Source organism: Nanorana parkeri, unplaced genomic scaffold (genome assembly GCF_000935625.1).
Source record: "Nanorana parkeri isolate BGI_ZX_2015 unplaced genomic scaffold, ASM93562v1 scaffold48, whole genome shotgun sequence".
Lineage (NCBI taxonomy): Eukaryota > Metazoa > Chordata > Amphibia > Anura > Dicroglossidae > Nanorana > Nanorana parkeri.
This window is the reverse complement of record NW_017306316.1, coordinates 152825-170367: the sequence shown is the minus strand read 5'-3', so window position 1 is coordinate 170367 and position 17543 is coordinate 152825. Positions and strand designations below refer to the sequence as shown.

The 17543-nt window shown below is 40.7% G+C and overlaps 1 protein-coding gene and 1 long non-coding RNA gene across 2 annotated transcripts in view; one reads left to right on the top strand and one right to left on the bottom strand.

The window, feature by feature from the left end:
* Positions 1 to 9470, top strand: part of LOC108801919 — a 19953-nt gene extending 10483 nt beyond the window's left edge. The window contains exon 4 of the long non-coding RNA XR_001942182.1: positions 9459 to 9470. This is a non-coding gene — a long non-coding RNA (uncharacterized LOC108801919). The remainder of the gene's footprint in view (positions 1 to 9458) is intronic.
* Positions 1 to 17543, bottom strand: part of PRPF8 (pre-mRNA processing factor 8) — a 35464-nt gene that overhangs the window by 12594 nt on the left and 5327 nt on the right. Inside the window, 22 exon segments of the mRNA XM_018573819.1 lie at positions 699 to 909; positions 1385 to 1531; positions 1625 to 1863; positions 2085 to 2272; positions 3257 to 3449; positions 3553 to 3679; positions 4197 to 4360; positions 4465 to 4671; positions 4844 to 5040; positions 5139 to 5268; positions 5359 to 5493; positions 5674 to 5793; positions 10721 to 10910; positions 11008 to 11127; positions 11210 to 11400; positions 11902 to 12007; positions 12094 to 12219; positions 12318 to 12530; positions 13439 to 13657; positions 15080 to 15244; positions 15363 to 15531; positions 15922 to 16032. Coding sequence (XP_018429321.1) covers positions 699 to 909; positions 1385 to 1531; positions 1625 to 1863; positions 2085 to 2272; positions 3257 to 3449; positions 3553 to 3679; positions 4197 to 4360; positions 4465 to 4671; positions 4844 to 5040; positions 5139 to 5268; positions 5359 to 5493; positions 5674 to 5793; positions 10721 to 10910; positions 11008 to 11127; positions 11210 to 11400; positions 11902 to 12007; positions 12094 to 12219; positions 12318 to 12530; positions 13439 to 13657; positions 15080 to 15244; positions 15363 to 15531; positions 15922 to 16021 — 3657 coding nt within the window. The 5' untranslated portion in view covers positions 16022 to 16032.

Genomic DNA, 17543 nt, shown 5'->3' with positions numbered 1-17543 from the left:
ACATGTATGCCACCTGGTGGATAGAAGAGCCAACAGACATGTATGCCACCTGGTGGATAGAAGAGCCAACAGACATGTATGCCACCTGGTGGATAGATGCCACCTGGTGGATAGAAGAGCCAACAGACATGTATGCCACCTGGTGGTTAGAAGAGCCAACAAACATGTATGCCACCTGGTGGATAGAAGAGCCAACAGACATGTATGCCACCGGGTGGTTAGAAGAGCCAACAGACATGTATGCCACCTGGTGGATAGAAGAGCCAACAGACATGTATGCCACCTGGTGGTTAGAAGAGCCAACAAACATGTATGCCACCTGGTGGTTAGAAGAGCCAACAGACATGTATGCCACCTGGTGGATAGAAGAGCCAACAGACATGTATGCCACCTGGTGGATAGAAGAGCCAACAAACATGTATGCCACCTGGTGGTTAGAAGAGCCAACAAACATGTATGCCACCTGGTGGTTAGAAGAGCCCTGAACAAGTTTTATGTAATGAAATAAAAAAAATAATCCAAACTGCTGAAACAATTCCACAATGTTAGAAAAGCAAATGAAAACCAATATGCATAGATCTGTTAAGGCTGCTTTGTCTAGCTGCTTAACCTGGAAGCTGTTGATTTTAGATCTTCATTTCCCTTTAAAATAAAATGACCAAAGATATACAGTCCCTCATTCACTATGTAAAGCAAACCTCATTCTGCAGGTTCCAGACTCCGTCTTTATGAGTGAATTCCTCATAGCTTGTACGGCACTTGGGCAGAATTCTGCACTCAAAACCACACATGTTGAAGAGCAGGTTGGGGTTGTCTTTACTGTACACAGACACAAAGCTGTTCTCCCACTGTACAGTTGTGACAGAACGTGGAAGACGGTTTTTAATGTCCCAAAACACAGCACGGCCACTAGGAAGAAAAAAAATATTAACAAATAGTCTGGAAGTAGCAAACTCATCTACACTTTAAAACTGTGTTTAATATAATATTTAGCATAACGAACACCGGATTAGAATACTTAATTTTTATTACATACACATCGGAAATTATAAGGCTCATGCAGACAAGTTTTCCTGCATTTGAAGTGCACTATAAAAGTACGAAGATTCCTATTCACTTATGATGTGTGGAGAGGCAGTTTATCCTACTTTTATTATTTCCTGAAACAGGTCCATTATCAAAGCAGGGAAAGTAAATCAAGCACAACCTTTTGCACTGCAACTCATGTTATGAGTAGTAATGTGTTTAATTACAAAATGCTGCATGTCTACTACTTGAGCCCTAGAAATGGTACACAGCTGGTCAAAATAGGGACATTTTCTTCCCACGTGGTAAAACTTACATCACTACAATGGCTTTTATCTGGAAAGAAAGATATACTTACAGATTAACATCATGCTTCATAAGTCTCATTCTGGCGTCTCGTGGCCAACACTTTTTATTGTTGTACCCTACAATGTTCTCATTATTGGGATCTGGATGCTCTGTAAGATACCTCTGAATAAGATCTCGAGCATCATCTGCTGAAAATCTACAAGAAACAAAAATTAACATCTCAACAGTGTGATCATAGACATAGAATGTTTAGAAAATGTGCTGGTTAAACTGCTCAGATGTAACATACCTGAAAAAAATGTGGATGCGATCAATGTATCTGCAATACAGGCGGATGGGGTGAGCGGCTTCTGTGGCCACATCCTGGAAACTCAAGAAATCATTTGGCATTTGAGGTGGGCCAGCCATCTCACTGGCTCTGTGCAAACCAAGAACTAACAGGTCCATCACCAAACCGTAGTACTGAACAATGAAAGAAGCAAACTGGAGTCCACGAATAATGCCATAGGAGTTGGTGTGATTCATGTCCTACAAGAGAGAGGTAAACATTGGAAACTGAGTGTGTGCTATATTGGTTGCCTTTAACAATATTTTTTTCATAAGTTAGTGACACTAAAAAAGGTACCTACAGATATTTCCAAATATGTGTCTATGGGTCAGATTATATTTATATATTTTTTTATTACACACAGTACATACAATGTGCACTAGCTCAGCTATAGAATACATATATTTTAGCCTTCACATACTTTGTAATTGATGACAACGTTGTTTTTAGCTGTCATGTAATCGGCAATGTTGTGATCGACAATTAGACGCAGAAGACGATTCAGCAGAGTCAAGTCGATCTTCTCATACATTTTCTCAAACCGAGACTCAAGCATTACATTGCATTCTCCTTCCGTGGTGTCCCACACATCCTGTAGGTTGTTGATACCTGCAACAGGCAAAAAAAAAAAAAGTGTCAGTTTTCCAAGCAATGGATATTTTAATTATGCATGCACTGATAGCCCAAGCAAACACTAGGTTTCATTTGTGCCTCTCAGGGACTCCTACAGCTGAGATTTCCAACTCTCCCCACCAGGTAGCATTTTACAGAGAACTAGGAGAATCCTGGGCTGCATAATCTAACAGTTGCAGTAGGGAAAGTGGAGGCAAATGTCTGTTTCTGCCATGTCATGGTACTCCAGCTCTTCATCCCCTCTCCTACTTTGTCCAAAGACAATTTTGTGGAGACAGTACACAAATTGGAAGAAACTCATGAAGAGTCAGTAAAATATTACCTACAAATGCTACAAATACATATTTTCAGCCAAGTAACAAACAAAGCTTAAGACTGTAGATTACCACCTAGAGATCTCACCAAGATTGGGGTTACAAAGACCAGCCCTGTCACACACTCCCTCTCTCACTAACATATACAGTACATGTTGTGCAGCTATGCACTCTAAATATCACACACTATGCACTACACAGTCCTATAAGAAAAATGCATGCTTAACCTATAGTAATAACGACGTTATACTATTAATAACCCATTTTTTAGACCAACTGAAGGTCATCAGTAAATCAAAATTAATTTTTTTTTAATTGTTGTTAAATGATTTCGTTTTCCATAAATAATTTAAATTGGTGGATCATGCTATTGTCCAGTTAATTGGTTTAGGAGAAGGTACACATTTAGAATTTTCATGATCAGGTTAATAAAACACAGTTACAATTTGTATAGGATTTGTAACCTGACATATTAAGCAGTTTAGCACGCTTTAGAAACAAAGAAAGCTTCTGCTATTTCACTCTGCAAAGGCACCTCGTGAACATCCAGTGAACCAGAACCCAATAGGTTCTTCAAATAAAAATGTTGAAAACTTTCAGAAGCTGCCTGCAGTGGTTCTATTGCAGAAACAAGTCTATAGCCTACCTTGGCACCACTTGTACACAAGCAAAGGAGGTGGCTCTGTGTCGGCAGGTTTGATCCAAGGAGGGAAGAGACGCCTCTTGTCTGCTTCATACCACAGATATTGATCCAGGTAAGCATCAGTGATCTTCTCAAGAGGCTCAACATCATAGACAGGGACCAGGTGACTATAAAGATCCATAAACTCAATACCCACCTTGAAAAAAACAACAAAAATCAGTGACATGTCAAACTTGCAATTCTCAAGTCTTCACAAAATCAAACATCTAAAACTACAAAGATATTAAACTGCTCATTACCTCCTTGAAAGCTCTTTGAGTGAGCAAGTGACGCTTGATTCTGGACAATGCTTCGTGAGGATTGTCATACGCTTGTTCAATCAAACCCAACTCTTCTCTCTGAGACTGATTTAAACGGGACTTCACACTAAGAGAAGAATCATGTTTCAATAGACATGCATAAAAGGTAAAAAACAATAGCACAAAGACATATGACTGTTCAGTTTAAACATGAACAAAGGTATTTTATCTGTTAGGCCAGCATAGGCAAGCATTTGCGCGATATCACACGTTTGTCGCGCAAATGCTTGCATTGAGCAAGCTAGAATCGCTGCAAAATCCGCTCCAAAAAGGGTCCTGCTGTAGCGACGCACGACAGCGACGTACAGAACCCCATTGCCATGCATTGGAGAGCGCTATCGCGCGGTAAATAGCCGCGATGTCGCGAATGGGGCCTACCAGTAATGTTTGGAGCTCCCAATAAACAAACCTTTTAGAATTGAGCTTATAAACACTTCAAATGAGCAATAAGAGTAATTATGCTTCAACTAGTCAGTGCTTAAACTTTACTACACGATTGGTTTCCGACACCACCACTCATTGGGATAGGTTGCTAAATAAGTTACTTTTTTTTTTTATTTTAAGTAAGGGCATTATAAAATTACCTGTATGCTTCCTTCAGTCTCTCAAGAGCCAGGATGAGTAGTTTAGTATCATGTTTGTAGGAAAGAGGAGGGAATGGAATAGGAGAGAACCTCCTGCTTTCCAGCCAGTGCACTGTGGTGGTATACACTGCTACAGCCTCTTCAGCAGTGATGTAAGGCCCATCCTATAAACCATGAAACGCAGTTGGGTAAGAAGCAAACTAAATTCAGACATTCAGTGCAATATTCAGTTTTTTTCAGGTCAGTAATTCCAACATGAAATGTTCACCTTTAGGTAGTTGTGTTGCCTCTCTTGCTCAGCCTTCAGGTACAGACGAGTCAGACGGCCCAGATTCTTCTTACACACAGTTTTGTCCACAGTTGCGCCACGGCGAATACGCTCTCTGTTGTAATGAGCAGTGTTTGTCCACCAATCAGCCTTTGCTTTCACATATCGGAGTATCATGTTTTCAATGGGCGTAGGAAGGCCTGGTACCTAAAAAAACAAAAACAAATTAAAACTTTAAAATAATGCACTTACACTGAAGATAAGACTTATGTTTAAGAATGAATTCTAATACAAGAAACAAAAAAAAAACCCACACTATTTCAAGCTAGTAAGATTCAGATTTAAGAAATATTATAGGATGCGGTTTTTCGGCTCTCACCTTCCAGGGAATGTTTGCTTTCCAGCATCTCCAGGCTTCACTCAAGTGCTGCAAGATGGTCCTAGCTTTGTTCTGCTTGATACCTTCTGGCATCATGTCCAAAATGTCATGCATGACAGCTGCTCTCAGCTCTAGATCAAAGTGAGACTCCACTCTCTGCTTGGTCACCGTTTTCGCAACCCCCTTGGAATGACGACCTGAGGGAGGACGAGAGTACAAACATAAGGACCCAGAACAAGTAAAATTCCTATAATACAAGTCCTGCTGCTGCAGTGAGATGCAAAAGATTACCAACCTTCAAACTGTCTAGCCAGCAGATTTCCAAGCCATCTCTCCAGCAATGGGGTTATGCCACGCATAAAGAAGAGCCAAACTCTCCAGCCAGCTGCCCAAAAGCCACAACCTGGTCCTTTTCCTACTGGACCCTAATTCAGGGCAAAAGGGAAAAAAAACAAAACTTACTTGCAGCCCTTAACACAGGAGTCAAAATGAATTCAAGCAAAAACTGCACTCACTGTATTGAACCTGTAGTAGATAAGGTGTTTCAAGTCCTTGCACATTCGAATCTGTCTCATGAGTTTGTACTTGTATCTGTACATGCCAGTCAGCTGGCCCACATGAGCAAAGATGTACTGGAGTCCATCAGACAACTTAAAAAAACCCACAAAAAACACACTAGTTAATTCATAAAGCCATATTACTCTATGAAGAGTTTATGCACATTTCAACCTTTACGAAATTTGTATTAACTTAGAACAGTGTTTATAAAAGACATCATAAAAAAAAAAATCCCAAAAGGTTAAACCCATTTATGTGGACAATTTGTCTACCTGGAAAGCATCCACGTTACCAAGCCTATACTGCACATGGCTATCCACCACCAGTTTAGTCAGACGAAGAACTTCTCGGCACAGATGGAAGGCATTGCCAAACCGAGACTTCTTACGTTCCTGTATGAAGAAATAGGAGAATGAGTAAATAAAAGAAATACAGCAGTCACTCAGCAGCTTGATAAGAAAAACACAATATGTTTATTATGACAAAGTGTAAACTAGAAACCTGTGCTAAAAAGAAACCTAGAAGCGGTCATTGCTGACTTCTTTCTAAAAACGCTGGTTACCTGGCAGTAATGCTCCTCTGATGTCAACACATTGTAAATCATGGGCCTGTAATAAGCATGGATCACAGCAAGTAAGGACTCGTACCCTGCATGCTTGTTACAGGTTAGTAGCCAAGTCAGCAAAGCCAAGCAACAGCAATGACAGCCTCCTTGCTCCTCCTAGCATAAGTGTGTTAACTGTTCAGTTTTCGTCACAACAAGCATGTTCTAAAATTGCCAGAATAGTACAAGGCAAGCTGAGAATTCTAGTTCTACAACAGCTGGAAAGCAATAGGTTGCCCACATATAAAGTATGTGCTGTCACAAACAAGTTGCTAAATTGAGGCACACAAATTCAACTCCAGCAATTGACATGATTGAGTATTCATTAAAGTCATCAATGCTTTCCCCTAACAGAGCTCAAACTGGGAGACTGGGGGGCAGGACTTGTACACTGCATCATATCATGATTAGCTTCATGTGCTGACTGCATGTGGAGCATGTACTGGAGCAAAAAGTGTGGTGACTGTAGTGGAACACCAGGATCTGGCTATCCTGTTTGGCAGATGTATGTATGGAATCACACGACCAACTTAAAAAAATCCTTTGTCAGAAAAAAACAATTCACAAAAGTGTACTGAACTATGCAATTGTTGGCTTGCCTTCAGTTAAAAAAAAAAAAAAAAAGGCAACGCCTGCTTCTTACTTTTTTACTATTACTTAAATCTTTAGATCTAAAGAATTTTAGCCTTAAACTAGAAAACCGTAGCTAGCTTGATGATGCCTTGTAAAGCCCACAGTTCATACATACGGAGGCTCAGATTGATAATTGTATGTAGTTATACCTTGGTGGTCAGTGTTTTCACAGGTTTCAGATTGAAATTGTAGTCCAAGTGAAGATAGTTCAAGTTCTTTCTGTGGATCAGCAAGTTCAGCATGTTGTAGCCCTGGCGACAAACCTGAAGTCCAACCTCGACCCAGTCCAGCTTAGTGGACTGGAAGAACTTGGTAGCTTTGAATGAGCGGAAGAGATACCTAGATAAACAAATAAGCCATTTAGATATTGGGGGAAGAAAAAAAACAAAAAACACACACCTTAAAAAAACCCAGACACCTATGGCAAATCACGTACCTCTTTTTCTGGGCCTTAGGTGGTCTATGTTTAAGAGCATTAAGGACATAGTATTTCAGTAGTTTCTGATAGGAGACACGAACTTTAACAGTCTGACCAGCTGGACAATGCTCCCGGTACCTATGACAAATCAGATGTGACTATTTAAGAAACACAACTACAAACTGTATTATTGTGTCTGAATGCCATGGCAAACACTTACCAGTTCTTTACCAGAGGAATGTCAACAGCCCTTCGTGTTCTGCCAGACCTCAGATTGAACGGGCGAGGCCCCCAAAGCAGGGCTATGCCATTGGCTGTGTTGTCTGAATATAGAGGAGTATCCTTGAGGAACGGTTCAACATATTCTGCTAACTCAAACTCTTCATCATCATCTGGCAAAGGCTCCTGACTCTAAAGAGGGTAAAATTACATTATGTTAAATCATACTAAACAAGAGTTCATTTAATAAGAATACACAAAGATCTTAAAACCCTTCTCTATGAATAAAGCCACAGTGTAGGTGTAAAACAGTGAATTACAATGTTGAAAATAAATGGCTCAAATATTTAGCAAGTAACTCATTTAAAAAATGAAATAAAAAAAAATGTTTAACATGATTTATTAGTTTCAGATTGGGCAAGAAAGGGTGTCCTTGTGTATTATGGATGAAAATCACATTGCAATTTAGGGAGGCAGTTATGCATAACCTTAGAACATTCCTAAGGGTGCACAAACTTTATCACAATTGAGTCAACATAAGACACTGCATTAAGATAAATTGTTCAAATCAGAACTGCAATGTTAATTGCAGTTCACTAAGCGAATCAATGATCCAATCTTTACTCAATTTCAAACATTACAATTGTAAGTTTTAATTAACGGATAAAAGGTAAGACATAATATAGCACTCACCTTTACAGAATGTCTGTGTGAAATGGGGTTGATCAGAGGATCAAAGTAAAAAGCTGGCAGATCAGGATCCTCTGTTTTAATGAAAACCACATTTGGCGTATGGTACCTGTAAGAATATGTAAAATTGTAATGAAATGGTAATCGAATCGCTATATATAGCAGTGTTATCACAAAATCTGCCCCATTCCTTACCATGTCAGATGTACATGATGAGGGAGATTGTTGTACAGATATGGAAATGCGATCTTGTACTCTGTGCGAATTGGCTGGCGAATAATGATTTTGTTAATGTCATTGAACTCATTCCAATCTTCGTCCCTAAAGAAAGAAAAAAAATAAGTGCCATCAGTGAATTAATTCAACAGACAACTGCTGGTAACAAAAATCGGAGTTAAGAGTATGTGTTTCAAACTTACTGCAAATTTATGTCGCGAACCAATGGCTCAAATTTTGGTCCGCCTGGAATTGCCATGTTTAAAGCCTTAGATGTGAAAAAAGCTTTCAAATCAAACAGGTAAAAGTAGTTGTCATCAACTAGATCTGTTAGGAGCTGATTGGCAAGTCGGTACAATGTAGACATCATGGGAAGTGTGAACTGCCAGCGTTGGTACGTTGTTCCATTCACATATCTACAAAGAGATCACAAAGCTTACATAAAAACATGGTTTAGACACAATTAAGTCATAATAAAACCATTGCAAAGAATAGGCCCCTTACTGCTGTGATCAGCACTGAATGGATGTCACTTTTGTGGCATCTGTGACTTTTCAGGTTTTTTTCCTCCATCTTGCAATGGGGGAAAAAAAATGAACTCAGCTGACCAAGGTTAGGTCTATGGGGATGTAAACTGACATGCGTTTGTGTACATCCTTTTACCTCTAACCTGTCACAATCAGGTCTGCAAAAATGAACTCTTTTCCATTTTTTGTTTTAATCTGAGGTAATCGGATTGAAACAGACGTACGCTGGCCTAACATTGCCTTTGTATCAGATCTGCCTGAAAAAACAGACAGGCGGATCTGATTGGATCCTTCGTGTGAAAGGAGCCTAAAGGTTTAGTTAAAGCTGAACTGCAGCCTTGCCTTCGGTCTGGCACCCGTGTACAGGCTCCTCTTATACTGAACTTGCTTACTCTGATTTTACTTTAACACTGAGCATTAATAGCTGCCCACAGTATGCATTAGATGCTGCAGCGAAGCAGATAGGGTCCACCTCTTAGGATATCCATCATCTAGCTCTTTCCTCCCCAGTCTTACTGTCCCACCAGTTTTTTCAATCTAGGAGGACCACCATCACATATGAGGGCGATATCACAGCTTTGTGTTGTCAGGTAGCTGTGTACATCACCAGCTGGCCCCTCCCACCAGCCATTTGCCTGCATTGCATAGAGCAAAGACCACACAGAGACCTAGTGGCAATATAACAATAAGGGAAGTAATGAGAACACAAGGTTTTATTTGATATTTTCATTGGCATATTGAAGGGGGAAGGAGGAACCTGGGAAAGCAAAAAATATAAAAAGTGCAGGAAATCTTACTTTCTGTTGTCTCTAAGTGGCTGGTGATCATAGAACCAGTCCATGACTGGAGCATCTTCTTCATTGTCCAACTCCAACTGAATAGCCTCCAGGGGCTCCACATCAAGAATGTTATCAGCATAATCCAGAGGTGGTTCTTCATCATCAAAGGGAGGGAACCTCATGCGTTTGAAATGACGTCTGTCTCTCTTTTCTCTCCTCATCATGATCCACATTGACCTGTATGGAGAGTTGAATTTGGTTAAAACAGGCTAAAGTAGGGAGTCATCAGGGCTGCAACTAACGATTATTTTCATAAATAGGTTAGTTCGCCGATTTAAGGATATTCAGAGGATATTACTAGACACACTGCACCACCGCTTTCCTTTGCGCGGCTCCGTGTGCAGTGTGTCACGGGCTTCACAGTCTTTAGGGCCGGTTCACACTATGTTCAGTGCATTCCGGCAAAGTTAGTGGCCGGAACGCACTGGATCACATAGTGGAAGCCTCCTTGCGTTCTGAGGCGGGAGTCACTGACTCCTCACTGCACACACAAAGCACACACTACTTCCATTGGTTGTACATTTCTATTCAGCCTAGCCACGGTCCACTATGAGCAGCCCGGGGAAGAGGCCAAGACATGGGGGAGGCTGAGGGTCCCCGAAAGGTCAGTCTGCGCTCACCAGGACTCTGGGTGATGCCGAGAAGAGGAGGTGACTGAGTCATGGGGGAGGCAAATAGTGTTACAGTGTATGTATACACAAAACATTTTTTTTTTTCGTTTTGGATAGAGTAAGAAAGGTTTAAAAACTGCCAGTTTATTATTTGCCGTTTGTGTACCACTGGGGAAGACGCAACAGAAAGTTAGGGAAATATCCCAAAGGGAGGGGAATCCCCCTCAGGTAGATGTCCCTGGGATAAGTATCCCCATTGGAAGATTTCTCCTTTATTTTGGGGACAACTTGAAAATTCTGGATTTCCAGTTACTTTGTGTCTCAGTGGTGGTGAATCTTCCCAATAGAAAGAAGGTTTTGTCTAGGAATACATTGCAAGTTGTGGGTTGCCTTCAGTTAAAAAAAAAAAAAAGGCCACGCATGCTTCTTACTATTACTTAAATCTTTAGATCTAAAGAATTTTAGCCTTAAACTAGAAAACCGTAGCTAGCTTGATGATGCCTTGTAAAGCCCACAGTTCATACATACGGAGGCTCAGATTGATAATTGTATGTAGTTATACCTTGGTGGTCAGTGTTTTCACAGGTTTCAGATTGAAATTGTAGTCCAAGTGAAGATAGTTCAAGTTCTTTCTGTGGATCAGCAAGTTCAGCATGTTGTAGCCCTGGCGACAAACCTGAAGTCCAACCTCGACCCAGTCCAGCTTAGTGGACTGGAAGAACTTGGTAGCTTTGAATGAGCGGAAGAGATACCTAGATAAACAAATAAGCCATTTAGATATTGGGGGAAGAAAAAAAACAAAAAACACACACCTTAAAAAAACCCAGACACCTATGGCAAATCACGTACCTCTTTTTCTGGGCCTTAGGTGGTCTATGTTTAAGAGCATTAAGGACATAGTATTTCAGTAGTTTCTGATAGGAGACACGAACTTTAACAGGCTGACCAGCTGGACAATGCTCCCGGTACCTATGACAAATCAGATGTGACTATTTAAGAAACACAACTACAAACTGTATTATTGTGTCTGAATGCCATGGCAAACACTTACCAGTTCTTTACCAGAGGAATGTCAACAGCCCTTCGTGTTCTGCCAGACCTCAGATTGAACGGGCGAGGCCCCCAAAGCAGGGCTATGCCATTGGCTGTGTTGTCTGAATATAGAGGAGTATCCTTGAGGAACGGTTCAACATATTCTGCTAACTCAAACTCTTCATCATCATCTGGCAAAGGCTCCTGACTCTAAAGAGGGTAAAATTACATTATGTTAAATCATACTAAACAAGAGTTCATTTAATAAGAATACACAAAGATCTTAAAACCCTTCTCTATGAATAAAGCCACAGTGTAGGTGTAAAACAGTGAATTACAATGTTGAAAATAAATGGCTCAAATATTTAGCAAGTAACTCATTTAAAAAATGAAATAAAAAAAAATGTTTAACATGATTTATTAGTTTCAGATTGGGCAAGAAAGGGTGTCCTTGTGTATTATGGATGAAAATCACATTGCAATTTAGGGAGGCAGTTATGCATAACCTTAGAACATTCCTAAGGGTGCACAAACTTTATCACAATTGAGTCAACATAAGACACTGCATTAAGATAAATTGTTCAAATCAGAACTGCAATGTTAATTGCAGTTCACTAAGCGAATCAATGATCCAATCTTTACTCAATTTCAAACATTACAATTGTAAGTTTTAATTAACGGATAAAAGGTAAGACATAATATAGCACTCACCTTTACAGAATGTCTGTGTGAAATGGGGTTGATCAGAGGATCAAAGTAAAAAGCTGGCAGATCAGGATCCTCTGTTTTAATGAAAACCACATTTGGCGTATGGTACCTGTAAGAATATGTAAAATTGTAATGAAATGGTAATCGAATCGCTATATATAGCAGTGTTATCACAAAATCTGCCCCATTCCTTACCATGTCAGATGTACATGATGAGGGAGATTGTTGTACAGATATGGAAATGCGATCTTGTACTCTGTGCGAATTGGCTGGCGAATAATGATTTTGTTAATGTCATTGAACTCATTCCAATCTTCGTCCCTAAAGAAAGAAAAAAAATAAGTGCCATCAGTGAATTAATTCAACAGACAACTGCTGGTAACAAAAATCGGAGTTAAGAGTATGTGTTTCAAACTTACTGCAAATTTATGTCGCGAACCAATGGCTCAAATTTTGGTCCGCCTGGAATTGCCATGTTTAAAGCCTTAGATGTGAAAAAAGCTTTCAAATCAAACAGGTAAAAGTAGTTGTCATCAACTAGATCTGTTAGGAGCTGATTGGCAAGTCGGTACAATGTAGACATCATGGGAAGTGTGAACTGCCAGCGTTGGTACGTTGTTCCATTCACATATCTACAAAGAGATCACAAAGCTTACATAAAAACATGGTTTAGACACAATTAAGTCATAATAAAACCATTGCAAAGAATAGGCCCCTTACTGCTGTGATCAGCACTGAATGGATGTCACTTTTGTGGCATCTGTGACTTTTCAGGTTTTTTTCCTCCATCTTGCAATGGGGGAAAAAAAATGAACTCAGCTGACCAAGGTTAGGTCTATGGGGATGTAAACTGACATGCGTTTGTGTACATCCTTTTACCTCTAACCTGTCACAATCAGGTCTGCAAAAATGAACTCTTTTCCATTTTTTGTTTTAATCTGAGGTAATCGGATTGAAACAGACGTACGCTGGCCTAACATTGCCTTTGTATCAGATCTGCCTGAAAAAACAGACAGGCGGATCTGATTGGATCCTTCGTGTGAAAGGAGCCTAAAGGTTTAGTTAAAGCTGAACTGCAGCCTTGCCTTCGGTCTGGCACCCGTGTACAGGCTCCTCTTATACTGAACTTGCTTACTCTGATTTTACTTTAACACTGAGCATTAATAGCTGCCCACAGTATGCATTAGATGCTGCAGCGAAGCAGATAGGGTCCACCTCTTAGGATATCCATCATCTAGCTCTTTCCTCCCCAGTCTTACTGTCCCACCAGTTTTTTCAATCTAGGAGGACCACCATCACATATGAGGGCGATATCACAGCTTTGTGTTGTCAGGTAGCTGTGTACATCACCAGCTGGCCCCTCCCACCAGCCATTTGCCTGCATTGCATAGAGCAAAGACCACACAGAGACCTAGTGGCAATATAACAATAAGGGAAGTAATGAGAACACAAGGTTTTATTTGATATTTTCATTGGCATATTGAAGGGGGAAGGAGGAACCTGGGAAAGCAAAAAATATAAAAAGTGCAGGAAATCTTACTTTCTGTTGTCTCTAAGTGGCTGGTGATCATAGAACCAGTCCATGACTGGAGCATCTTCTTCATTGTCCAACTCCAACTGAATAGCCTCCAGGGGCTCCACATCAAGAATGTTATCAGCATAATCCAGAGGTGGTTCTTCATCATCAAAGGGAGGGAACCTCATGCGTTTGAAATGACGTCTGTCTCTCTTTTCTCTCCTCATCATGATCCACATTGACCTGTATGGAGAGTTGAATTTGGTTAAAACAGGCTAAAGTAGGGAGTCATCAGGGCTGCAACTAACGATTATTTTCATAAATAGGTTAGTTCGCCGATTTAAGGATATTCAGAGGATATTACTAGACACACTGCACCACCGCTTTCCTTTGCGCGGCTCCGTGTGCAGTGTGTCACGGGCTTCACAGTCTTTAGGGCCGGTTCACACTATGTTCAGTGCATTCCGGCAAAGTTAGTGGCCGGAACGCACTGGATCACATAGTGGAAGCCTCCTTGCGTTCTGAGGCGGGAGTCACTGACTCCTCACTGCACACACAAAGCACACACTACTTCCATTGGTTGTACATTTCTATTCAGCCTAGCCACGGTCCACTATGAGCAGCCCGGGGAAGAGGCCAAGACATGGGGGAGGCTGAGGGTCCCCGAAAGGTCAGTCTGCGCTCACCAGGACTCTGGGTGATGCCGAGAAGAGGAGGTGACTGAGTCATGGGGGAGGCAAATAGTGTTACAGTGTATGTATACACAAAACATTTTTTTTTTTCGTTTTGGATAGAGTAAGAAAGGTTTAAAAACTGCCAGTTTATTATTTGCCGTTTGTGTACCACTGGGGAAGACGCAACAGAAAGTTAGGGAAATATCCCAAAGGGAGGGGAATCCCCCTCAGGTAGATGTCCCTGGGATAAGTATCCCCATTGGAAGATTTCTCCTTTATTTTGGGGACAACTTGAAAATTCTGGATTTCCAGTTACTTTGTGTCTCAGTGGTGGTGAATCTTCCCAATAGAAAGAAGGTTTTGTCTAGGAATACACTTTGAAAGCTTCTAAAGATGTGTGCAACTTCATATCATTTTTTTTGTGTTTTAGTGTCCCTCGGCAACCATTTTGGAAGCTCCAACACTACCAGGAAGCGACAGGGCTTAGTCTGTCAGACCAGTCGACAATTGGTCAAATGTGGATATTTGTGGGGACCTCAGAGTGTGCCCACTTTTATATCCTTAAGTGGCTGTTTTTTTTTCATAAACATTATACACTCACCACTGAAAACTGAGCAGTGCATACGAATGCAAAAATTAACATAGTTACATAGTTACATAGTATTTGAGGTTGAATAAAGACATTAGTCCATCAAGTCCAACCTATTAGGATCTCATTCTAGGAGTACCCGTACCCCTGTATATTACGGTCCCTTAAGAAATCGTCCAAAAGTTTCTTGAACAATTCCACATTATTTGCTGAAATCACCGCCTGTGGCAGTGAGTTCCAGACCCTAACTGATCTTACTGTGAAGAACCCCCTTCGCCCCTTGTGCTGGAATTTTTTTTCCATCAATTTTAGGTGATGGCCTCTAGTTTTTGTAACGGAGTTAATTTTAAACAGTTTATCGCTAATGTTGCTACCACTCATTGAGAGTAAAGTTTTTCTTACCCCCATTGTGCTATGTAAACAGGCTCAATAACCCAAGGGATCTCATTGACGAAGGAAATGGCTCCGGTAATATGATACAACACAGGCACATCTCTAATTTGCTCCCAAGGCATGGGCATATTTTCCAGTAATTTCAGCACTGCGTGTGGCATGTACTTCAGGGCCCTGAAAACCAAACAAACAACAATTTCTATAACAACTGCAATGTAATATGGCAAAGGATACATATGTAATTGCAGGACTATGTGTCATCAAAAGTTCTTATAACCAAATATAGACTTACCCAAGGTAGACCCTCTTATCATGGCGGAACTTCCTGTTGGTCATATCACCATGGTCACGGATAATTTTGCGCACATGCTCTGGGGGCATGTCCTCTTTCTGAGCATCCACAAAGCCAAACTTCCTTTTCTCTGCATAACGTTTGGCCTGCAGCTGTTGCCATTTCCGAGCTGTTGGCAAGTGGAAAATAAAATATTAAAGACAACCTAATAACATATTTTTGTGCCAACAAGTTTAAAAAGGAATTTAAATGAACTATCCTGAGAAGATATGCATCCTGGCATTGATGACCTCATCTACTGAAAATGCCCCTTACCTAGAACAAGTATGTCAAACATGATTTCAGATTTTACTATGACCTCACTAGCTGCATGCTTGCATTTGAGCAAACTTAAAGTATTGCATTTTCAGAATGTCATCAGAAACAGTAGCTTCCACATTACCCACAGAAGATATTTCCATTACATTTAGAAGCATTGACACTTTAAATATTTAATTTACCTGTAGTTTAGTAAGGTGAGACAACTATAATAATATTGGGTAACTTAAAAGTAACTCACCTTTCTCCTGTAACTTGTCTTCAGACATGTAATCTGGTGCTACCGGTGGTGGGCCAGGCATGGGGGGAACCCCAGGTCTGTACGGAAACACCCCAGCCATGGTGTTTCAAGCTGGGGAAAAAAATGTTTTACAAATTAAAATGAGCATCACAGACCAGATGCAGACATTATGTGGTACGTGGTAATCTTTGTGGTGAGCTTAGATATTTCTGTCTATTGCAAGAATACTACATCAAAAACATTTCATTAGTCTCCTTTTTTCCTACAACTTCACATCAAAGGATTGTTTATGTCTGCAGTGTTTAATACATGTATGCACATGAAATGGTGCAAAATGTCTCTCATTTCATAAATCAGTATGTTTTAATATTGATTTTAAAAAAAAGGTGTAATTTATGCATTATAGCCACGATTAAACGCAAGTTATTATACATCAGAAATGAACACACAATGCGATTAAGGAAAAGAGGACGTCCAGGAATGACACTGAACCATAAAAAAAAAAAGCATGGACCGACAAGAGATATAAACCAGCCATAGTGCATGTCTCCTTCGGACATTATCCATGCGCTGTAATAGCTCACTACATTGGATTACCCATCAGATGAACACAATTTACAATATTTCTATATCAGTCACTTATCCTGCAGAACTTTACAGTGAGCATTGCTGTTCAGTCCTAGAAGAATCTCACAATGGGATGCCTCTACCACAGTCAATCACAAACACACAGTAGTGGCCAACTTTTGATGAATGCCAGTTTGAGAATTATGGGGTCAGTGCTTTTCCTCATAGTTCTCCTAAGGGTCATGGGAGGACATAAACCTCAGCTCGCGGTATACTAAGACCGCCGCAGCCGGGACGGATCCCGACAAAACTGTCGAGATCCACCCAGCTGCATTTTTGACAGCTGGCTCTGCCTATCTAGAGGCAGAGCCAGCTGTACCCACCCCTCCCCTGTCCGTTTCACCAGTCAGCGCTGGAGGATCGTACAGGGGAGGGGGGAATCCCTGCAGGGAGCCGTGAGTGACAGTCACGGCTCTCTGCAGGGACAGGATCGAGAAGTGAGCGAGCGATGGTATGCGTTCACTCATTTCCCGATCTATTGAGCCGACGTGTGACAGTTTCATTGTCACACGTCGGCTCGAACTGTGAGGTTGAGTGAAAATCACCCACCTCATAGTTCTCCTTTAAAGAAAATTTGGTTGTTCAATCGGCTAAAATCGGCCGGTTAGTGGTGCTGACGGACGTTAATTGTGAACTACATTGGTCTGTGCATGAGGGGCTGTTTGAACGAAAAATTGAATAAGGGTGCGACGTTGGGACAAAAAAGTTGTACAATGGCTGTAAGGTGTATAACCACCTTTAACCAGTTGACATCCGCGGTGTTAAACCCCCTTCCCATCCAGGCCATTTTTCAGTATTCAGCGCTGGGTTACTTTGACTGACATTTATTCCGTCATGCAGCGCTGTACTGAAATGAATTTTATACTCTTTTTTTTGGGGACATATAGAGCTTTCTTTTGGTGGTATTTATTCACCACTGGGGTTTTTATTTTTTACTATATTAAGGAAAAATTACCGAAATTTAAAAAAAAAAAACAGTTTCCCCTATATTAAAT